Source organism: Rhincodon typus, chromosome 1 (genome assembly GCF_021869965.1).
Source record: "Rhincodon typus isolate 14 chromosome 1, sRhiTyp1.1, whole genome shotgun sequence".
NCBI classification, from domain to species: Eukaryota; Metazoa; Chordata; class Chondrichthyes; order Orectolobiformes; family Rhincodontidae; genus Rhincodon; species Rhincodon typus.
In genome coordinates this window covers 81922683-81948125 of record NC_063332.1, presented here as the reverse complement: position 1 = coordinate 81948125, position 25443 = coordinate 81922683, and the positions used below count along the sequence as shown (strand labels likewise).

General features: G+C 40.8%; 1 protein-coding gene across 1 annotated transcript in view; it reads right to left on the bottom strand.

Annotated features, from left to right (window-relative positions):
- Positions 1 to 1089: 1089 nt before the first annotated feature.
- Positions 1090 to 25443, bottom strand: part of LOC109930686 (BTB/POZ domain-containing protein KCTD8) — a gene marked incomplete at its 5' end in the record, with an annotated part of 211872 nt that continues 187518 nt past the window's right edge. Inside the window, 1 exon segment of the mRNA XM_020530139.2 lies at positions 1090 to 1550. Within this exon segment, the coding sequence (XP_020385728.2) occupies positions 1090 to 1550 (461 nt within the window).

The window sequence follows — 25443 nt, the reverse complement described above, 5'->3', positions numbered from 1 at the left end:
TCCAATTTCTCCATCTACGTCACAAGTTCTAATGACATCACCTTCCATCTCTGATGTGACCTCTGCTTTCCAAAACCAAAGGCTCCCCAGTGCCATGGTTAATAGGGCCTTTAGCCATTTCCACCCACTTCCCACACTTGCCATCACCCCTCTTTCTCAGAATAATGATAGAATTACCCTCCTCCTTACTTTCCACTCCATCAGTTTCTATATTTGAAGGATCATTTTCTGACATTTCCACCATCTCCAAAAGAATCCATTTCCAAACTTATCTCCTCCTCCCCTCCACTGTTGGCATTCCACAGGGGCCATTCCTTTCATACAACCATGGTCTTCTCCTCAACATCCTCAATATTTCAATCGTAAGTCTTGGCATTTGTTTTAAAATTATGCCAAACTATTGATAAATGAAAAGGAACTGCTCTAGGAATGATATGACCAAATTGGAGATGTCAGTTTTGGATGATGAGCCCGAACACTGTATAATGGAGAGCATTACAATTGCAGGAAGCTGGTAGTGCTGGAATGAGGTTATAAACAACAATGAATGCAACCTTTTACATTTTCTGGAGCTCCATCACATCCAATCTTTAAGCCCATGCATAACTGTTTCTGACACATCAAGGCAGTGGCAAAGAAATCACTATTTTTGCTACTGTTATTAATCAGACTGAAACATGCTGCAACAGTTACATATTCTCACTGTGTAGCCTGCTAGTAGATTAGGTGACCCTGTTTAAAAATGTCTTCTGTACTTCCAGTGAACTATTTTCCTCCAAGCACCGATGTCTTGTGGCGTAGTAGTTGCGTCCCTACCTTTGGGCCAGGAGGTCTGGTTCAAGTCTCACCTATCCTGGAGTTGTATCCGAACATATTATTGATTTAACATAATTATAAGGTATGCCTCATGCCATGTGTGGGACCTGTGGAACACATTTCTGAACACATGTCCTTCAGGTTGTTTTTTGCAATGTTATCACAGTTCAATAGATAAGACAGAAAATAGTAGACAAACAGCATATGACTCCGAACCACAAACCCTTATTTCAAACAGAACTCCAACTGTAGTTAGTCTCCTTCTCTGTTCATTTAAAGTCCATATTTCTGTAATAGTTCAGACTGCCATGGACGCTTGCGTTCTGGAAACTGCACAGGTATTTTGATCTTCCTAAAATCTTGGATGCATTTTTTCATTTCTTCCTCAACGCTCAGCTTTTCGCTGATTTTCTTTTTGCAGAGGCTTGCATCACGGGAATTGTTCATCAGCGTCTGAAAGAGTTCACTGTTCCTCCGTTTGTCAGGCTGCTGCATCCATTGGATGGGGGTTTTCTTGGAGGGACGATCCAGAGTCAAGGTGCTAGGCTGAGGTGGTGCGGACTGTGCTTCAAGAGCAACGTTCTCTTGCTGCGGAGTGCTGGCTTCTGACTGGCTTTCACAACTAGAGCTGGAGAGTTCATTACAAGACGTCCCACTTTCCATTCCTTTCTCTCCCTTGTCGTGTTTCTTCCCGTCACCTTCTGACTTTGGTGAGGCTGGTCTTTGTTGTCCCCCTGTCAAAGTTACAAAAAGGGGCTGATCAAACCAGAAACATTACTCACAGGTATCTCCATTTACTTTGTTTCGCTGCATCATGCACTGATACGAGACAACAAAACTATGCCTTCCTTTTGAAGTCACTAAGGGAGGATGTGGAAGTTTTGTGGTCTGACACCCTAATTAGATAGTTCACAACCACCTGAGAAAAAAGTGTGCATGAATTACAATCACTCTCAAAGGCTAATGGCCAGTAACATTAGAATTTCTCAGAGCTGGTTTGTGAAAATGGTAACTGCACAATCAGGCCAGAAAATGAGGCCCAGCAGCAGTTTTTTTTTTCTGAAAGGGAATCCCCAGTTTTTTTTTGAAAGGGAATCCTCTGCCATAGTCCCTGACCACTGGTCCCTCACAAATGATTTGGATGAGAATACAGAAGGAATGGGTAGTAAGTTTGCAGATGACACCAAAACTGGTGGCATTGTAATCAGTGAAGAAAGTTTTCTACGATTACAAAGGAATCTTTATCAAATGGGTCAATGGGCTGAAAATGGCAGTTGGAGTTCTAAATTCATTTTGGTACTACAAACAAGGGTAGGGCTTATACAATTAATGGCAGGGTCTTGGGTAGTGTTGTAGAACAGAGGGACCTAGGGGTGCAGGTACATAATTATTTACAGTTTGCGTCACATATGGGCACGCTGGTTAAAAAGGCATTTAGCATGCTTGCCTTCATTGCTCAGTCCTTTGAGTATAGGAGTTGGAGCTTATGTTGAGGTGGTACAGGCCCTTGGTGAGGCATCTTCTGGAACACTGTGTCCAGTTCTGGTCGTCCAGATATAAGAAGGATATTATCAAGCTGGAGAGGGTTCAGAAGAGATTTACCAGGATGTTGCCAGGTATGGAAGGTTTGAGTTATAAAGTAAGGCTGGATAGGCTGGGACTTTTTTTTTCACTGGAGCCTAGGAGGCTGAGAAGTGACCTGATGGAAGTTTATAAAATAATGAGTTCCTACTATCTCTGAGGTATAGATAGAATTGATGGTAGTTATCTTTTCCGGAATTTGGGGAATTTCAAGATTAGGGGCACATTTTAAGGTGAGAGGAGAGAGATTTAAAAAAGACATGAGGCAAATTTTTTTTACACAGACGATAGTTCACGTGTGGAATGAACTTCCTGAGGAAGCGGTGGATGTGGGTATAATTACAACATTTAAAAGACATTTAGATGGATACACGAATAGGAAAGGTTTGGAGGGATATGGGCCAGGGGCAGGCAGGTGGGACTAGTTTAGTTTGGGATTATGATCGGCATGGACAGGTTGGTCTGAAGGATCTGTTTCCGTGCCGTATGACTCTATGACTCATTAGACGAAGACAACTGCTGGTGTTTGAACCTGAAGGTTGTCATGCTTCCACCTATTGGGAAATAAGAGGGTCCTGACTGATCCAAACAGTACTTCTCCGAGGTGATCATTCACAAATAAAAGCACAATGTTTCAGTATTTCTCTACTCCATTCTACCTTTCTATATTAGTTCTTCCTTTCATTCTCCACTTATTGTTTTCACAGTTCTTTGATATGTTACTTTGTTCTTAGTATTTTAACTTTTTGCATTTAAGCGTTTCATGCACTACTACTTTTCTACGCCATCAGTTTCTCTATTGCACCTTTCTTTCCTCTGTATGTAATTTTCCATCTATCATTTCACTTTCTACTGTGTATATATCACACATATCTTCTCACCCAGCTCCTCTCATCTCTCTCAATGGACTGAAGACACATATAGAGCTCTCTGATAGGCATCTGGCCTTGAGTGTAGAGTCATTCAGTAACAGTCTAATTATAGAGTCATAGAGTCAAACAGCATGGAAACAGAAGCTTCAGTCCAACCAGTCCACGCTGACCCAAACTAAACTAGTTTTATCTGCCTGCGCTTGGCCTACGTTCCTCGAAACATTCCTTATTCATGTACTCGCCCAAATGTCTTTTCAAGGTTGTAACTGTGCATGCAATCACCACTTCCCCTGGAAGTTCATTCCACACATGGACAAGTCTCTGTAAAAAAGGTAAGTCTTTCTCCGAATTCTTCAAACCACTTCCAAGGAGGAACGTGACTAACCCGGAATTCCTTCACTTATTCAATAAAGCAGGAGATCACACCAATCCATATCTTAGACAGCATCTGACACCATTTCCAATATTGATTGATTAATAATTCTGAAGAAGAGCTATATCTGGACTGGAAACCTTAACCCGTTTTCTCTCTCCACAAACATTGCTGGACCTGCTGAGTTTCTCCAGTGTTTTTTGTTTTTGCATCAACTGATTGGTCTGCTTTAATATCCTTTGTTGCAGAGTTGGGAGACAGATTTACAATGCGCTTTGTTGTGGGAAGTTTCTAACCTTATTACAATCCCCCTTCACTAAACTGTCTACAGGGTGTTTAGACAAAATGTTTACAAGTAACAACAGTTAGAATCTCTTGCCTGTCAGTTGCAAACAATGAGGATGTGAGAGAAACTGGTTGGAACGTGTTTTAGGGCAAGGGTCAAGCAGCAGAACAAATTCTTAGAGGTAGCTGACATTAAAGGCTGCACTGGGGAAAGGGTATGAATCAATGCCTACCATAAAAGTAGACAGACTGAAGCTATGTGGCTAGAAGAAAATGAGTGGCTGGAGTAGATATGCGAGAGAGTAGGCAACCTGCAGCAGAGAGGAAATAAACACTAATCACCAATTCCCAGAAAAGTCTGCTTCAGAATCTACAGAGAAAAATGCATTAGGTTAGTGAAAATTGCTTTGAAAGGTGCTTCAGACTATTCACAGTGATCAGAAATGTGACTGAGTTCAAAAGTGACAAAAGAGAATCTCCCATAAGAATAAACGTTAGCAGGAACTGAGTCAGCAAACATGGTGGCTTACAAGATCCACAGACTTTACAAGGAATTAATGGATCCCAGAGGGAACAGCAACATTTCCATCTGCAAATGTATTACTGTGTTTGTAGGCAGCAGGTAGAATGCCAATCTACAATCAAAGAACATAATATAAAAAATAGTAGCAGAAATAGATCATACAGTACCCTGGTTTTTCTCCTCCATTCAATGCAATGATAACTGACCTTACACCCAATTCCACTTTCCATCCATTCCCAATATCCCTGGATTTCCTGAAAAACCAAACATCTGTCAATCTCAGCCTGAAATGTATTCAACAATACAGTCCTTCCAATCTACCTGGGTTTGAGAATTCCAAAGATTCGCAACCCTTTCAGTGAAGACATTTCTTCTCATCTCAATCCTATATGATCACCTCCTTATGCTGAGATTGGGTCCCTTTGTTCTAGAAACTCCAACAGGGGAAGCAACATCTGTGTCAAACCTTTCAGAATTGGTTCACAATTTTAATAGGAATACCTTTCATTTTTCTAAACCCTGAAGAATCTGAATCTGGTTTAATCAGAATCCTCTCAATCCAGGAACTAGTTGTGCTGTCTACAGTGCAACATATTCTTCCTTGGGAGATCAAAACTGTACACGATAGTCCAAGGTCCAATAATCTCACCAAAGTCCTGAATAGTTGTAGCGATACTCCTTATGTTTGTACTCTAATCTCCTTATATTGAAGGGCAAATAATATTTGCTTAGCTAATTACTTGCTGTACATACATCTGAAGATTTTCTGATCTTATATGAGTAACCCTAACACAGTTCTGTCTGAATTTTAATATTTATAGCTACCATAGTGGATATTGGGTGAGTTGCTATTTAGGAGGGATGAGGGCCCTGTTGGGATCATGGTGAATATGAGTGGACATGGGGAAAATGAGGGAGCATAGAGACGGCATATGGAATTTGAGGGGGTATGGATGTATGAAGGGAATGGTAAATCTAACTAGTGCATCTTGGCATCTGCACTCTTTGTGTCAGGACATAAAGAACTTGAATGCTGTCTACCCATGCCCCAGGAGATGGAACCATGGTGGGAACAGGTAGAAGTGATGGACTCAGATTTCCAAAGTTGAGAAGTGGCCCAACTTGCATTTCCCAAGCACAATTTGGAAACTTAGCCCTTTATGTTTGCATCCACTTGTTCTAGATTTGTTAATGTCTGGAATCCATTTCAGTCTATTCTGAACTGTCCTTTCAGAATTTAAAACATGTTCATCAAATCATCTCTAATTCATCTAACAATAATTGTGCAACTTGTGGCGTCATTTAGAAAATATATATTTCTATTATAACATTACATTAATATCCTGTAACTCTAATTGTAAATCGAGCATTCTACTTGTTTTTATTTATGGCCTTATTAAATTGAGGTGCTGTTTTCATTGTTTTGCAAACCACCTGCTCTTCGCCAGACTGCAGCTTTCCTCCATTCAATCTATTGAAGTCAATAGGAATTAAAATCTAGAAAAGTTTCTAAAAGGTGGCTGATCCATCACCCTTTTTACAATAACACTAAAGTTGAAATTACCTCCGTGGGTGAAAATTTTGGAAATGATTTTCAACAAGGAATGCTTTAATAAATGTTAGTTTGCTGGGTTGGAGGCAGGCCAGAGTGAGGATTGATTACGTACTTCCCAGAGCTAGGCATCTGATTTGCATAACAAAAAACACCTATTAAAGATTACTAAGTAAACTTTTGGCAAATTGTTGCACAAATACTGTCAACTTCACAGATGTGGCCTCCCTGCAGCAAGTGAGACAAGAGTGACAGCCCTTGACATCAAGGCTGCATTTCACCAAGTGTGGCATCACAGAGCACTAGCCATACTGGGAGCAATGGGTATCAAGGGGCAAGCAGTCCAGTGGTTGGAGTCATACCTGACACATGGGAAGATGGTCGTGGTTGTTGGAGGTCGGTCATCTCAGCTCCAGGACGTCTCTACAGGAGTTCCTCAGGGTAGTGTCCTAGGCCCAACCATCTTCAGCTGCTTCATCAATGACGTTCCCTCCATCATAAGGTCAGAAGTGGGGATGTTCACCAATGATTGCACACTGTTCAGCACCTTTCGCGACTTCTCAGACACTGAAGCAGTCAGCCCATGTTCATATGCAACAAGATTTGTAAAATGCCCAAGCTTGGGCTGACAAGTGACAAGTGACATTCATGCCACACAAATGCCAGGATATGACCATCACCAATAAGTGATAATCTAACCACCACCCCTTGACTTTCAATGGTGTTACCATCACTGAACCCCTGCTATCAACCTCCTGGGGGTTACCATTGACCAGAAACTCAACTGGAGTCACCACATAAACACAGTGGTTGTAAGAGCAGGTCAGAAACTAGGAATACTGCGGCGTAACTCACCTGCTGACTTCCCAAAGCTTGTCCATCATTTAAAAGGCACAAGTCAGGAGTGTGATGGAATACTTCCCACTGACCTGATGGATGCAGTCCCAACAGTACTCAAAGTTTGACACCATCCAGGACAAAGCAGCCCGCTTGAATAGCATACCATCCACAAGCATTCACTCCTTCCACCACCAATGCTCAGTAACAGCAGTGTGTACTATCCACAAGATGCACTGCAGAAATTCACCAAAGATCCTCATGCAGCACCTTCCAAACCAACAACCACTTCCATTTGAAGGACTAGGGCAACGGATACATGGGCACACCACCACCTTCAAGTTCCCCTCCAAGCCACTCACCATCCTAACTTGGAAATTTATTGTTGTTCTTTCATTGTCATTGGGTCAAGATCCTGGAATTCTCTCCCTAATGGCATTGTGGGTCAACCCACAGCAGGAGGACTGCAGCGGTTCAAGAAGGCAGCTCACCACCACCTTCTCAAGGGCAGCTAGGGATGGGCAAGAAATGCTGTCCATGGGACCATGGGAATCAACGGCAGTCCCAGTCATCCTTCTGGAGGCGTTTCAGCTCCAGCAGGTGGGACGTATTCCCCTCGGCATCTTTATTCGTACTTTTCATTCCAAGGGCTGCTCCATCATGGCAGCCTCCTACCTGCGTCAGCACCATCCAATTCTTCTGGTGAAAGAGCGAAGGCTTCATGCTGAGAGATAACAGGAACTGCCAGTGTTGGAGTCTGAGATAACAAGGTGTAGAGCTGGATGAACACAGCAGGCCAGGCAGCATCAGAGGAGCAGGAAAGCTGGCGTTTCGGGTGTGCACCCTTCTTCAGAAAATGGTTCAGAAAAGGCTTCAAGCTGCTTGTCCTCCATTTGAACTGACCGAGTCAGGAGACTGCCTCCAGGAAAGCCATCAGGAATTTCGGTCAGTGCATGTTCTGGAATCCTAATTGGTCCTGATGTCGGGATCCTGCAGGCCACTGGAAAATCAACCCTGTGTTTTTATAGCCTTTTCTGAGTTTTTAAATGAGCATTAAGGGGCAGTTATTACCTAAAGTGGTTTTGTCAAAGGGAAATCATGCTTAACTGATTTTTTTGGATCTCTTCAAAGAAATAACTTGTTCTGTGGGTAAGGGGATATATTGCACTTAGATTTTGAGAAAGCATTCAATAAGGTGCCACATCAAAGGCTGTTGCGAATATTAAAAGATCATTGTATTGGGTGTAATGTATTGACATCGATAGAAGATTGGCAGGCTAACAGGAAGCAGTGAGTACGAATAAATGGATCTTTTTTAGGCTGCCAGAATGTCATGAGTGCAGTGCTGCAGGGGTCATTGCTTGGGCCTCAAATCTTTACAATTTATTTAAATGATTTGAATGAAGGCACTGAAGGCATTGCAACTGAGTTTGCTGATGACACAAAGAGGGATAGGCAAGTCAGTTGTGAAGAGGACATAAAGAACCTACAAAGGGATATAGAGACAACAAAGTGCAGGGCTGGATGAACACAGCAGGCCAAGCACCATCATAGGAGCAGAAAGGCTGACGTTTCGGGCCTAAACCCTTCATCAGAAAAGGGATATGGATAGTTTAAGGAAGTGAGCAAAGATCTGGCAAAGGGAGCATAATGCAAAAAAGTGTGAAATTGTCCTTGGCAGAAAGAATAAAAAAATCCACATGTTGAGAGGTTGCAGAGTTCTGAGATGCAAAGAGATCTCGGTGTCCTAGTGCATGAATTGCAAAAGGTTAGTATGCAAGTACAGCAAGTAAACAGGAAAGCTAGTAAAGTGTTATGTTTTATTGCAAGGGGAATTAAATGCAAAAGTAGGGAGGTTATGCTTCAGTTATACAGGACATTGATATCTGGAGGACAGTGTACAATACTAGTCACCATACTTGTGGAAGAATGTGGATGCATTGGAAGCAGTTCAAAGAAGGCTTATTAGGCTATACCCGGAATGAGTGGATTGATTTATGAGGAAAGACTAGGCCTGTACCCTCTGGAGTTTATAAGAGGTAGACGTGCCTTAATTGTAACAGTAAGATCTTGAGAGGACTTGACTGAGTGGATCTGGAAAGGATGTTTCCTCTTGCGGGAGAATCTAGAAACAGAAGTCATAATTTTAAAATGAAGAATCACCTATCTAAGAGAGAGATGCGGGGAAAAGATGTTCAAAGGGCTGAGAGCCTTTGGAATTCCCTTTCTCCAAAGGCAGAGTCAGATACTTAAGGCAGAGATACATAGATACTTGATTACCAAGAGAATAAGAAACTATCAGGGAAATGCAGGAATGTAGCGCAGATATTAAAACCAGATCAGTGCTAATCTTATTGAACAGTAGAACAGGCTCCTTGCTTATATGTCCGTATGTTGTTCAGGCCAATGTTTATTGTTCATCCCTAGTAATTCTAGGATCGTGGGGCTGACAGCAGACTCTCTATTTTGAATCATTGCAATCTGTGTGATGAGAAATTGTTTGACTTTCGAAGGAAAGTATATAAATGTAATTCAAAATTCTGAGAAAAAAGAATTTGAATTTGTATTGTGATTTAGCAAAGCAAATGTCCCGTGGAGTTCAGTTTAACAATAAACAATGAACCAGGAGAAGAGGGATTAATTTTTGAGGTGGAATGTTGTTTTGTGGTTAGTTTAGGATGGTTCCAGAATTTTGACACAGCTATGATGAAGCATCGGTAATATATTTCCAAGCCAGGATGTGCACAACTTTTCCAATTGTGACGATGCTGTTACTTTTAAGAGGTTATTTTGTCCTGTATTTTTTTTTCGAAGAGAGGTTGTAAGACTATCTCTAAGAAAGTAAACAATTTGTGATGAAGGGTCTAGGCCTTTCTGCTCCTATGATGCTGCTTAGCCTGCTGTGTTCATCCAGCTCTGCAATTTGTGAGGCCTTGTTTTTTTTTAAAGTTGGAACAATGGAAGCAGCCTGGGTGTGGCCAGCTCTCTCAGACCAGGCTTTCTGGTGTTTTTTTTTCAGTTTTTAGGTTTAGTTTGGAGTAGAAACCTTTTGGGTCTCAAAAGAGTTGGCCCTTCAGTGAATGTCTTTCAACTGCTACACTCTGAGTCTTTTCTTGATGTTTTTTTCCCCTCCTAGCTTGGAGAACTGGGTGTGAGAATCTGTGTCTGACTTTGCCTTTTTGCCTTTTTGCTCAGGGGTGTGTTTATGAGATGTTACTATATTGGAACAGTTAATTAGGAATCAGTACTGTATCTATTATTCGGTTAAGTTTTCCAATCGTTAAGTTATTCTAAATTCCTCTTTCTTTTGTTTATATTTTAACTATCATGTTTAAATAAATTATGTTTTGCTTAACATCAAGTAGTTTGACCAATTGCATCACATCTAGAACATGGCACTTCATTTCTACCTTTTAAAATAAGAAAATATTAGGGTCTAGGCTGCCTTCTTAAAATATGTTGAGGGGGTCTGGTCTAGCCGATAACACAGCGCACCTGAGGCCCTTGTCCTTTCATTTGGTAAAAATCGCCGGTGTGGGCCGTGCTGTGGAGAAACCATTCAGGAGTTGTTATATGTATAAAGCAAATATGGTAGTGGCAGTAGGACAGCGGTAGACTGAATGATATTTACACAAGGGGATGAAACTAGGCTACTGAGCAGTGATATCAAGAAGCATTTTCTCACACAAATGATTGTAGAAACTTGGAACTCTCTTCCCCAAAAGTTTGTGAGTATTGAGGCAATTGATGCTTTAAAAACTGTGACAGATATATATTCAGTAAAGGTATCAAGTTTTATAAAGCATGGGCAGGAAAATTGAGTTAAAGTGCAGGAGAGCCATGATCTAACTGAACAATAGAACAGGGTCAAGGGTTTGAATAGTCTACATGACTTTCTAATGTTCATATATTTGATCAAGCAGACATTTTAATCCTGGCACTGTTGAACACCTTGAGTGTTGTTGAAACTGCACTCATCCAGGTAAGTGGAAAGAAATCCGTTACACTCTTGACTTGCAACTTAGTCGTGATGGAGTCAGGCTGTAGCAACTACACCACATATATGCCTTATCCAGTTCAGCAATTAGATCATTGTTGATAGTCAAGGATTCAGCAGTAGCTGGGGAGATGGTTAGCCATTATCTCATTGGCCACTTCCTGCTACTGAATATGAATGTTGAGAGGTAATCTGATAAATGCCTTCAAAATTATGAAAGGTTATGACAAGATCAATATGATATGTTAATCAAAGGGAATAAAATAAGATTATCACAAAAGTGCATGGTCAGAATTGGGAATTCTTCATTACCAACTAAGATTGAAACAGACTGTTTCTTTAAATAAAACTTAGAAAATAAATATTTAGAACTATTGACAGTAAATAATCAGTTGACACAGTCTGAACATTGGTGCAAACCTGACAGGTTGAGTGAGCTGTTTCTGTTCTACACTGTTCCATATAAAACCCTATGGCTGAAAATGTAGCATTGGAAAGCAATGAACCATTTTAACAGACCATGAATATGGTCAGAGTAAATTTAACGATTTTAAATATATAGTTAACCACAATGTCTGTTTACAATTCAAAATCAATGGCCTTGAATCAATTTTGTTATGTCCTCATTTTATTAACAGTAAGATACGGAGTAAAAGCCACCATAAAAATGAATCTGACCAATGCACTCTTCTACATCCAATCTATAGCTATGTAATGCAGAATAATTACACAATGTACATCACAGGAAGACTGCAAAACCCATCAACTAGGAAATTAGTCACCAGGTCTCATCTGCATTATATTAGTGAGCTGCAGATGCCAATTAGACATTCTGCTACTGCTCATAGTTCATAGACCTCTCAGCATCATCTGGCAGGGGAGGTGAATTTTCCCAGTACTCCTGACCCCATATTAAGGTTAGCAAAAAAACACATTAAAACTTGTGTTGTTTGATTGCCCCCTATGATCCCTTTAAACAGCATTAGTCTGGCCCCTGTAGATGTGTGAAAATTGCACAGTGTCTGGTTTGCCCAGGTTTTGCTGAATATGATGTTGAAATCCTAAACAGTCATTAGGCCTAATTGGTTTGTGTCAGCCTGACATCAAGCATGGGAATTTGTGCTTCAAAATTACTATCCTGTGCCCCCACCCCCACACCTATGTTTTACTCCAGACGTAAGGTGCAATAACAACCTATTTCTCCTTTGTAAACTGGATAAAAACTGCATGTTTGCCAGTGCTCACTTTATGGACCTTAGAACAGGGATAGTCCTTTATCTATCAGCTTTGTAAACAAAAAGTTATCAATGTTTAGTTATATTTTAGTTACGTCTATATTCAGCTAACCACAATTGCCGTCAGCGGCTGGTGATGTAGGAAATAATTTTGGATTGATACCTTCTTAAAGTTATGAGCAGTGTAATGGAGATTATGGAGTACTTTACGTCCAGACAAACTACAACCCTGCAATAGTATACAAATGTGATAGTGCTACATTTGCTGCTAACCAAAAGCTAGTTCTATTTCTAAGCTTAGAGCCCTACCAATACTTTAAAATATTAAACCGTTACAATTGAAAGTTTGTTTCACTACCAGGGTACTTATTAAAGCTAATGTTGGACAGGTTGCAATTGTGATACAGGTGATGTGAAGGCAAAACGGATTTAAGACAATCACCTAAAAACCACTCTCCCATTATTTATCCCTACCTTTTCCCTGTAGGTTACAGGGATTGAGTAAGGGCGTAAGTCTGGATGGGAAGCTGTTCAGACTGTGGAGTCGATGGAACGAATGGCCTGCTTCCACACTGTACGGATTCTATGATCATTTGTTACAAAATAATTTTTGCAACCTGACTCGAGGGTTTAGTTGCGCAAGTTATGTCAGTGAAAATTGTACAGTAAAACCAGCCAACAATCAATTATGGGACAACAACGTGCAGGGCTGGATGAACACAGCAGGCCAAGCAGCATCATAGGAGCAGAGAGGCTGACTTTTCGGGCCTAGACCCTTCATCAGAAAAATGGGTTAGGGTTAGGGTTAGGGTTAGGGTTAGGGTCATAATCACTTAACTAGTTCTGTTGACACGAGCCGTCTATTTTTCACACCAGCAATCTTTGTGGTACTGTAGTGTCAAGCTTGCAAAGATTTTTATCCAGTGAAGGATAGAATGGGTTTGAGGTCATCCATTTGACATGCTCTGACATAACATCTGGCTCATATCCACTACAGCTGTATTCTCCTACAAGATTTACCACAACTATTTTAATATTTGAAAATATACAGTTTACGTTAGTGCTGGTATGAGACCTATCTCAATTGTAGTGTTCTAGCCCCTGAACTGAACTCCAGATTGTCCTGAAAACATGGTGGTTCAATGTCTGAATACTAGCTTGATGTCTAGTAGGATACATGTATCAAATGCGAGGTGAACAGTCATCTCCAATTGTACTATTGGTTGTCCTGGTAGCCTAATTACAACCTACATTTAAAAAAGGGCTTTGTTATGAAAACAATCTGCTGGATGTAAGACAGTTGGAGACATGTTTCAACTGCCATGCATCACAGAAGAGAAGGTAATGGCATAAGTGGTAGTAAACCGTTTAATTTTATTTTACTTATTTCCTCCAAAATGTTCCTTTTCCATATCTCCTGAAATTGTTGACTACCCCATGGTGGTATAGTTCCAGAAATGCCAATTACTCCTTAACATATCATTCAGTGGATATCATTCAAGGAGTCAAATTTAGAAAAGAATTGCAGCAAGTTATGTGATTGTAGAAGATATCACTTCTTACCCTACATAAAAAGGCAAAGCAAGGCATGGATGTTGTAAGCAATCAGGCAAGTGAATATGAAGAAAACAATCAAGCAGCCCTGAGAGGCAGCCTGGTCCGATCTGAGAGTTGAGAGCCTCTCCCTGCACACGTTGTAATGCAAATTGCCGGTGCATCCCAATGTGCAGCTTTAAAATCCAGAAGCTTCTGGTAAGTAAATTGCAAAGGTACCATGAGGGAGATGTCGACATGAGGTGCAGACGGCTAGACCCTGGAGTGTGCCCTGAGCTTTGGCTGCTGGGAGTCCAAGATTGCAGTCCGAGGAACAAGCGATGAGCTGAAGTCGCTAGATACTTGCTCTGATTTTAATGTCAAGAATTGTCGATGTTTAATTTCCTCCTGGCACATGGTAAGCTGAGTATTAATGAGGTTAGGTTTGCACTTAATGAGGCCGATAATAAGCAATAATCCCCATTAATAGGCAACTTGTCTCTGCCTAGTGAGAGCGGCATCTTGATGTCTGAAATGCAACCAGTTGCCCCTCATCTTGAGAAAGTCATCGCCTGATTTCTCATGGAATTTTCCCAGATCTCTTACCATAGCCCAAGTCCTTCAGAGCCCTCTAAGATTCCCCAGTTAACTCTCTGCTTTCTTTTCTACAGATGCTGGCAGATGGGCCAATTATTTCCAGCAGTTTTGTGTTGTCATTTCAAATTAGCAGTGTAGCATTTTACTTTGTAACTACAGTTGTTATTTACAAGCTATATTTAATGTATGAGATTCACATTTTCATATTTCTCTTTTATATGTTCCTTCAGCAATGCTACTCTCTTTTCCATTCCTGATCTAGACATTGTTGTATACAGTTTTCATAAATAAAGTACTGTGTGCAGTAAATAATTCACCACTGACATGCAGTAATTATTTATTAAGGTTAAATATCTGATTTTCCCTGTTGTGTTGAAAAAAAAGTTTTCATGCACATCCAAGTGGTGTTTACTGAGCAGGTTGTGCTTTCTTGACAATTGCTGTGTGAGAACCGTGCATGAATTCAACTTTTCCTGCCGGCTAGCAAATCGACTGCCCATGTTACAAATCATTGAAGCAATGGAATTATAAACTGGACAATGTGTAAAATGAGCAAAGATCAACCATCATCCAGTGAACACATTACTGTAGAAATTTATGCCGATGTATTAAAAATGTAACTATCATAATGTTAGTGTCAGCATAAGAGTACTGGACCAAAATGCATACCCAAATGTTGGAGAGAAAAATATTGTAAATACAAGGAAATGGGTTCTACCATTGATATTCATACATGGTGGGACTGCCAAATGAGGAAAGATTGAGAAACTGGAGTTTACAGGAATGAAAGGCAGTCTCACAGAGACTTAAGAATTTTTTTTATTATTCTATGAGTCTATGACTTGTGGGACATGGGTGTCAGTGGCTGGCCAACATGTATTGCCTGTTCCTAGTTGCCCTTGAGATGGTGATGGTGAGCTGCCATTTCAAACCACTGCAGTCCACGTGCTGTAGGTAAACCTACAGTGCTATTAGGAAGGGAATTCTCAGATTTTGACAAATTTCTAAGTGGTGATATATTTCCACATCTGGAATGGGGAGTTGCTTGATGGCGAACTTGCAACTGGTGGTGTTCTCGAGTTTCTGATGCCCTTGTCCTTCTAGATGGAAGTAGTTGTGGGTTTGGAAGGTATTTATTGTCAAATGGATAGACAGTGTAGGTACAGAGAGAATGTATTCCCTTCACTGTGTGGTCTAGAACCAGAGAACCAATCTCAAAGTAAAAAATAAGGCATTTAGGACTGAGGTTAGGTGGAGTTTCTTCACTCAGAGTGTGGCAAATCTTCCAAATTGTCTACCCCAGAGGACTGTGCAGGCTCAGTCATTAACTACATTCGGGACAGAGATTGATAGATTTGTGGTTACTAATGACACCAAGGGATATAGCTTTAATGTAAATGATCAGCCATGATCTATAATGGTGGAACATCCTTAATGGGCTGAATGGCGTACAGCTGCCCTTATGTTCTTTTGTGGGCAGAATACAGACAATGCTGACAAGACAAGCAGTTATTCCCTATCTCTAATTGCCCTTGGGAAGAAATAGTGTTGAGCCAAATTCAGAACCATTGTAAAATGAGCAGTGAACAATATTGCTACATGTATAGCTGACTAATAGGATCCTCGGGTAACTGATAAAGTAATTGTCATGAGCCTGGGACTCTTACAGCAGTCTTGTTTTGTACATCCTTTGTTTAAAATGATCACAAATGATCTGAAGTTGGAATCAAAAGCACAATGGCTATGTCTGTACGTGAGAAAAACTGATAAAAGTGGTAAACCCCATGGTCTTTAGTTGTTCGATCATTTGCTGTTTGATTAAGCATATCTGTTGAGTGTTCTCTGCTTTAAGGCTGTGTGTTACTACAGAGAAACTTTAGCAAGAAGCTGGTCGCTCAAGATGAGACATTTCAAAAGCAATGGAAAATAAAGCTCCTGTTCAGTCATAGAAGCTGGTGTGTCGCTGCTGCATATATTGGAGGCATAAACCACAAGAGACTCCAGAGCTGAGGAGGAAGCTACCAGAAGATTTGCAAATATTTGCGAATGCTCAGCAGAGAATTGGGCAAATGAAAGTCAATAAAAAGCAATACAAGGTGCTTCACATGAAGATTACTTAAGTGGAAAAAAATGAGTATGGGAAATGAAAGTGACCTCAAGATTCTGATGGACAATGATGCTCAATGGCAGTGAATAAAGAAAAGCAAATGTATAGAACATAGAACAGTACAGATCAGAAACAGGCCCTTTGGTCCACCATATCTGCGCTGACAATGATACTAATAAAAGGATATACATTATTATCAAAAGGTCAATATTGAACTGCAACATTGCAGTAATTGTAACTGCTGGCAATCTTAGCATCCTAATTAACCCATAACAGAACATCTGAACTCTTATTATGTTACTACAAGTACTGACTACTGCTACCTCCTGTATTGGTCTTGCCATAGTGTCTTAGGTCATCTGCCACTAAAACCCTCGCTCATCTTTTTGGTGACTCCATACTTAAATATTCTAAGGTGCTAATAAACACTCTCCTAACATGCACCCTTGGTTAAATTAAGCTCATCCAAATTTTTGCTGCTCAAATCCTAACTCTCTCCAAGTTCTGTTTACTTATCACCCCTGTGCTTACTTATCTATGCTGCCTTGCAGTCAGCAGCTCCTGAGTTTTCAAAATTATTGCCCTGGAGTTCATACCCTCTCATCACCTCACCCTACCCTATCTGTATCATGGTCTCCAGTTCAACAATCCCTCAATAAATCAGCATTCCTGAAACTTTGGTTTCTATGCATCTCTTCACCATACTGTTGTTGGACATAACTTCATTCAACTAAGCCACAATTTTTGTCCCTAAACCTTTCTACTTGTCCTCGTTTAAGGGTCTCTTTAAAGTTTATCTAGTCATAAAGTTATAGTCATAGAGATCTACAGCGCAGAAAAAGGCTCTTTGGCCCATCAAGTCTAGGCCGATCAAAAACAAGCACCTAAATATTCTGATCCCATTTTCCAGAACTTGTCCCATAGCCTTGCATGCCTTGGCATCACAGGTGTACATCTAAATACTTCTTAAATGTTAAGAAGTATGCCTACCACCCTCTGGGTGAAAAAGATTTTCTTCGCATCCTCTCTAAACCTTCTGTCCCTTACCATAAATGTATATTCCCTAGTCATTCATCCCTTTGTCAAGGGGAAAAAGTCTTTTCTATCTATCCTACCAAAGCCCCGCATAAATGTGAACATCTCAACAATGTCCCCCTCTGTCTCTGACTGGGGTAAACTACCACAGTCTGTCCAATCTCCCGTCATAACTGAAACTCTCCAGCCAAGGCACCATCCTGGTAAATATCCTCTGCAACCTTTCCAGTGCAATCACATCCCTCCTATCATGTGGATTCCAGAACTGCACACAATACTTCTAGCTACGGCTTAACCAACATTTTGTACAGTTGCAGCATAAACTTCCTGCTGTAAAGCTCTGACTTGGCAAATTAAGGCAAATAACCCAAATGCCTTCTTAACCACTTTACCTACCTGTCCCAATATTTTAAGGGACTAGTGGACATGTACACCAAGGTGGCCTGTGATCCTCAGTGCTTCCCAGAGTCCTACAGTTCATCATGTATTCCCTTGCCTTGTTTGTCCCGCCCAAGTGCATCACCTCACACTTACCTGATTGAATTCCATTTATCACTGATCAGCCCATCTGACTTTATATACACCACAAACAGGAAGGATCCCAACAATTATCTCTGTGGAACCCCACTGGACTTCCAGTCAAAAGAACACATCTTGACCGTCATCTTTTGCTTCCTGCCACTCATCCAATTCTGGATCCCATGGATGCTTACCTTTGCTATCAATCTCCCATACATGACCTTATCAAAATCTTGCTGAAGTCCAAGTAGACTACGTCAAATACATTGCCTCATTTGTATGTATAGTTACCTCTTTGTAAAATTCAATCAAGTTGATCAGGCATGACCTCCTCTTAACAAATCCACGCTGACTATTTTTCATGAATCGCTGTCTCTCTGTTTGCAGATTAATTCTGTGACCAAGATGGCGGCAGAAGCAGGATGCTCCAGCAAGAGCTAGTTCTCTCTGCCCATTCTTCTTCTTCTCTCCTTTTTCTCTTTTTTTTCCTCTTAGTGCTTTTCATTTCTCTTCTTCTCTCATGGCCTGTGATGATCTCGAGCCTCCAGCGACGATTCTTGGCCTCCAGCGAGCAACAAATCCCTGCTCTCTGGCAATGATCCCCAACTTCCGGCAATGAGTCCTCGCCCTCCAGTGACAATTTCTAGCCTCTGACAATCATTTGTGGCCCTCTGGCAACGATTCCCAGCATTGGCAATGATTCCCAGCCTCTAGTGACGACTCCCAGCCTGGTGCAGCAGCCTCCTCCCATAGCAGCCTCCTAGTGTGGCGTGGCAATCTCCCAGCCTCCCGTAGCGGCCTCCTGGTGTCGCGTATCAACCTCCCAGCCTTCCATAGCAGCCTCCTGGTGTTGTGTAGCAACCTCCTGGCCTCCCGTAGTGGCCTCCAGGCATGGCATAGCGACCTACTAGCCTGGCATAGTGGCTTCCCCTCCTATTGTAGTGGCTTCTCGGCATGGCATCCTCTGCTTGGCATTGTGTTCTCGGCTTGGCATGGAGGTACGAGGTGATCTCCCAGCCTCATGATTCTCAAGGTGAAGCCCGGTAGGGTCTTGAGCCAGGGCTCGGTGCAGACTGGAAACTAAGTGCCAGTGTGGTCTGTTGTTCTGAACTTTTACTTCTGCAAAGCTGGACATTTTTATTTCTCTATTGTCTAAGATCTTGTAACTAAAGAAGCTGTACCTAGGCAACTTTGTACCTGAGTCTGCACTGTAAGTGGCAACATATAAGCTTTTCACTACACTCATTAAGTATATGTGACAATAAAGGCTAATTCTAATTTTAATTCTGTCCCCCAGAATTGCTTCCAATAGTGACCTCACCACTGAGGCTAGACTGACCGGCCTGTAATTTATCTCTTCCTTCTTTCTTGAATAATGGTACTACACTGTCTGTTCTGCAATCCTCTGGCACCCTTCCTCTGGCCAGATAGGAGATGGAAATTATTGTCAGTGCTCTTGCTGTTTCCTCCCTTGCCTCAGTCAACAGCCTGGGATCCATCTTATCCAGCCCTGGAGACGTATGTTCTTTAAACCTGCCAGTCCACTCAAAACCTCCGCTCTATCTTTGCCAATTTCAATATGTCACATAATTACATCTCATTGAGAAAATTCTTCATCATCCATCTTTATGTATTCTTCTTCGGTTTGGAATCACTTCATGGTGAACTACCCTTCTGTGAAATGTTCTGGGATATTTTACTGCATTAAAGGTACTACATAAATGTAAGTTGTTGTTGAATATAGAGCAAGATTTAAAATGGATAAGCCATATAGTTTGGTACTGAATAGGAATATTTCTAAGACATTGTATCAAACAACCTTTTTTTCATTTAATACATTCATTAAATGGACAATCACTTGCAGAATAGATGTTGCAACCAATTGTGAGATATCAAGATCCTCTGCTTGACAATACTTTGTGCTATGTTAAATTGCACTAAAATGGAATTGAAATTAAAATGACAAGATAAGTAGGAGCTATTCAGTGGCCTTTGATGTGTAAGGAATTGAGGTTGTTCTACACAATAGGACAGAGTAGCAGCATGAGTTTAATGGCAAAGTGCACAGTGGATGAACAAAATCATCACAAATCCACAAGCATTTCTGAATTTGAAAATGTCCTTGAAATTTTTTTTAGAGTTGCAGGAATTAAGGATATTTGAAATTTAACATGTTTTTAAAATTAAAAAAAAATACTTATTGTCTTTCACAGTCAATAGCACAATTAAAGTAACCAACAACAAAAAATGTACTGAAATGGATAGGAAACTGGTTGGCAGAGAGAAAACAATGAGTAGGAATTAATGGGTCCTTTTCAAATTGGCAGGCAGTAACTAGTGAGGTGTCACGGGGTCGATGCTGGGACCCCAGCTATTCACAATATATATTAATGATTCGGATGTAGGAACAAAATGTAAAATCTCAAAGTTTGCACATGATACCAAGTTGGGTGAGAGGGTGAACTGTGACGAGGATGCAGAGATCCTTCAGCATAAGCTCGACAGATTGGGTCAGTGGGCAAATCAATTGCAGATGCAGTATAATTTGGATAAATGTGATGTTATTCACTTTGGAAGCAAAAACATGAAGGCAGGTTACTACCTGAATGGCTGTAAATTGGGAGAGGGGAGTGTGCAGCGGGACCTGGGTGTCCTTGTGCACCATTTGCTGAAGGTAAGCATGCAGGTGCAGCAGGCGGTAAAGAAGGTAAATGGTATGTTGGCCTTCATTGCGAGAGGTTTCGAGTACAGCAGCAGGGATGTGTTGTTGCAGTTATACAGGGCCTTGGTGAGGCCTCACCTTGAATATTGTGTGCAGTTTTGGTCTCCTTTTCTTAGGAAGGATGCTCTTGCTCTCGAGGGTCTGCAGCGAAGGTTTACCAGGCTGATTCCGGGGATGGTTGAGGAGACGGATGATGTATGAGGAGACATTGACTAGGTTGGGATTGTTTTCACTGGAGTTCAGACGAATGAGGGGGGAATCTCATAGAGAGTAATAAAATTCTAACAGGACTGGACAGGGTAGATGTAGGGAGGATATTCCTGACGGTGGGTATGTCCAGAATTAGGTATCACAGTCTGAGGATTCAGGGTAGACAATTTAGGACGGAGATGAGGAGACATTTCTTCACCCAAAGAGTGGTGAGCCTGTGGAATTCATTACCACAGGAAGTAGTTGATGCCAAAACATTGAATGTATTCAAGAGGTGACTAGGTATAGCACTTGGGGTGAATGGGATCAAAGGCTATGGGGAGAAAGCAGCATTAGGCTGTTGAGTTGGACGACCAGCCATGATCGTGAGGAATGGCGGAGCAGGCTCGAAGGGCTGAATAGCCTCCTCCTGCTCCTATCTTCTCTGTTTCTATGTAAAACTAATTTTAATAAAAATAGTGAAGTAGTCATAGTCCTACTGGACCACTCTCAATTGAGACAAATGACTGGTGGTGGTTTAAACAGAGGGTCACCATGCCTTAGGCAAAAGGGAGAGATTGAGAAAGAAAGGCCTTCATTGTAACCTCAGCCAGTGCAGGAATTGAACCCACACTGTTGGCATCAGTCTGCATGGCAAACTCGCTGTCTAGCCAACAGAGCTAACTAACTCCCTAATTTTAATAAACTGAAGTTTTAACGGCACTTTAATAAGTCTGTGCTGTTCCCAGAGTGTCACATATACTGGCATTGTCATTTTGAACCTGTTGCCCAGCATTCTCCATTTATTTCACCTCTTCTGAACTGTTCTGATAAAGGATCACAGGACTCAATACGTTAACTTTGCATTCTCTACACAGATGCTGGTAGATGTGCTAAGTTCCTCCAGCAAGTTCTGTTTTTGTTAGAGAAATACATTAGTTTGCAGCAAGATTTTATTCTATTAAATTTTCTGACATTGAATAAATGGAAGAATTGTTAGGGGCCCCAGTGAAGAAGGTCTCTACATCTAGTTCTACGATAACAATGCAACATAGAAAATAGAAGCAGGAAAAGGCCATTTGGTCCTTTGAGCCTGTACAGTGGATAGTATTCAGGAAACTGAATCCTGATCACATTTTCCCTTTATCTTTCTTAAATCAGGACACTGAGGAGAAGTTAATTCTGCTTCTTTGTTTTCTGTCTGTTTACTTAGTAGATAAACATATTCAAACATGACTTTTTTTATGGTGTATGCGACTGAGTCACACATGGTACAATTTTGATTAGGGTTGTGAAATTGACTACAGTGCATCCGACATAAACTACATGTTACAACTAAACTACAAAGCTGTGGTCTAATCAAAGAATTAGTAATGACAAGAGCAACAGATAGAAATACACTAGTGGCTTATTACCATTACTTAAATCCTGACATAAAATCATTTGTACCCAGTAATTTTATCACATATGGTAGATAATTGTCTTAATCACAGGTGTTCATAATTAGTTGCTAAGTAATACAGAAATTAGGTATTGCTAATGAAAGAGATTTGTTGTCAAAGTTTTTCATCTTGTGCTTATCAGGACAGATGCAAGAAAACTAAATTTCAAAGGTACTAAAAGATTATACTGCATAAGAAAAGGGCGTTGATTGGTTGATAAGTCAAATGAGTTTGATCGAGGTATTGTCATGGAGAATGTACCAGGGAACTTTAAACCTACATGCTATCTTTTATTTCAAAAATTCACTGTGACTCCCAAATGCTTGCTATAAGATCCATGCATTCGTTGTCACAGACCTGTGCTCGGACGGAAAAAGTAATGTCATAGAGTCACAGAATCATAGTGTCATTCCTCACAGAAACAGACCCTTCTGCCCAACTCAATCAGGTTTCCTAAAATGAACTAGTCCCATTTGCCTGCATTTGGCCCATATCCCTTAAACCTTTCCTATCCATGTACCTCTCCAAATGTCTTTTAAATGTTGTAATTGTACCTGCATCTACCGCTTCCTCTGGCAGCTCATTCCATATACAAAGTACTCTCTGTGTGAAAAAATTACCCCTCGGGTCCGTTTTAAATCTTTCCCCTCTCATCTTAAACCTATGCCCTCGAGTTTTGGACTCCCCTACCCTGGGGAAAACACTTTGGCTATTCAACTTATCCATGCCCCTCATGATTTCATGGGCATCTGCAAGGTCACCCTTCAGCCTCTGACGATCCAAGGCAAAAGTGTCCCAGCCTCTCCTTTATAAGCCCAAGAATTGAGCCTTACTTTGAGGAGGATGATATCAGTGAGCTCCTGAAAACAGCATCAATTTTGTGCAACCAGATACTTATTTGTACAAGTCAGAAGCACCCTTGGCAATTCCTTGTGGGTGCTTTGAAAAATGTTTTTTGAAATTTTTGATCAGCTTTTGCCAGTTTTCTAGGTCATTACATTATGCAGTGTTTATCTTGCCTTTCCTAGCAACATTTTTCAAGTTTCTAAGCTTGCTCCCTGGACTAAATGCCACTTCCACTGTACTGTAATAAGCTGGGCAGCATTTGGTTCCCAGCATGTGGGACTCAGTGTGTTAATATGCATGTGGGTTGGCTGTGTCACTTTATAGAATTAAAGAATGGTTTCAGCACAGAAGGAAGTATGTTTGTGCTGGCCCTCTGAAGGAACAGTTCACCTGGTGCCACTCCCCTGCCTTTCCCCAGAGCCTTACAAAGCTTACACCATTCTGGGTGGCAACAATCATTGAGATTTTTAGCATAAAAGTTGAAAATACTGTAAACACTCAACATCAGCTTGGAGAAAGAAAGGTTTATTGCTTGGATGCATTGTATACAATAATGCTGTAGAGTTACTTGGGAGTCATTTTAATTCATTAATGGGACATGGGCATTCCTGGCTGATTGGCTTGTTAGGATAATTTCAGAGATCAAGTTAGAGTCAACCACATTGCTTTAGGTCTGGAGTCACATGTAGGCCAAGTCAGGCAACAGATTTCCTTCCCTAAAGGACACTAGTGAACAAGATGATATTTTTCAACATGGTGATGATTGTAATGTCACCATAAGGCTGGCTTTAAATTTTAGATTTTCATTGATTCAAATATTATTATTTACCATGGAGATTTGAACCCACATCTCCAGAGCATCAGTATGGCTCTCTGATTCCATGACAATATGATTACACCTCCATCTCTCCTATGAAATCAATAGCCAAAGAACATACGTGCATCACCTCCCGATATGTCTATTCCAGCATAGATTGAAGCAGTGATTATCTTACACTTCAAAGGATATAGGCGCTAAACATCCTACCTGCAGGTCTGAGGTTTCTGTTCCAGAACTAGTCTGTTGTGCTGGCCAAATTATTCCAGTAAAACTGCAACACTGGGATTTACCAGACAATGCATTAAATTGTCCAGCTGTGCCCTAACCATAGAGAACAGGCCAAATTCAATCTGGTCAAATACCCTCCCATCAGTTTACTCTCTTCAGTAGCAAAGAGGTGGAAGGTGTCATCAATGTTATTATTAACTCGCAGTAGTAATTGCTAATTACCTGTAAACTGATGTTCAGCTTGGATTCTGCCATAATCACTTGGCTTCTAACTGCATTACAACCTTGTTTCAAAAACAGATGAATCCCAGAAGCGAGGTGATAATTACTTTCTTTGACATAAAGACAGCATATGTGTGCCATTAAGAACATAAAAAAGTATTCATTCCAGTCGTTTAAAACAACTGCTTCTAAGATGACTAGATATTTGCATTACTGTACCTTACACATTCCAACACCATTAAAATGGAATCACACGTGTAGAAGATTCCAAAGAAAATGACCTTGTAGGAGTGTAGATGGAGAAATGCCTGACCCATTCACAAAATTTCCAGAGTATCAACTGTACAGTCAACTAGATGGAATCAAGAATTAGGTGCAGTTATTTTGGCCAATGAACTCTGACTGTAACTCATCCAGAGGAGTTAGCTAAGGTAGAATGGGAGCAAAAACTTTATGGTGGGTCAATTGAGGAACAGTGGAGGACTTTCAAAACGATTTTTCAAAGTGCTCAGCAGAAGTATATTCCAGTGATAAGGAAGAACTGTAAGAAAGGAGATAGTCAACCATGGATGTCTAAGGAAATAAAGGAAAGTAACAGATTGAAAAAAAACACATACAAAAAAGCAAAGAGTAGTGGGAAACTAGTAGACTGGGAAATCTTTAAAGGCCAACAGAAAGCCACAAAAAAAGTTATAAAGAAAAGTAAGATAGATTACGAGAGTAAACTAGCTCAGAATATAAAAACAGGCAGCAAAAGTTTCTATAAATATGTAAATCGTAAAAGAGTGGTGAAGGTAAACATTGGTCCTTTAGAGGATGAGAAGGCCAATTTAATAACTGGGAATGAGGAAATAGCCAAGGCATTAAATAGTTATTTTGTGTCGGTCTTCAGAGTGGAAGACTCAAATAACATGCCGAAAACTGATGGCAAGAAGGTTATAGCAGGTGAGGACCTAGAAACTATCATTATCACTAAGGAGGCAGTGCTGGGCAAGCTAATGGGGCTAAAGGTAGACAAGTCTCCTGGCCCTGATGAAATGCATCCCAGGGTATTAAAGGAGGTGATGGGGGAAATACCAAATGCACTAGTAATTATTTACCAAAATTCACTG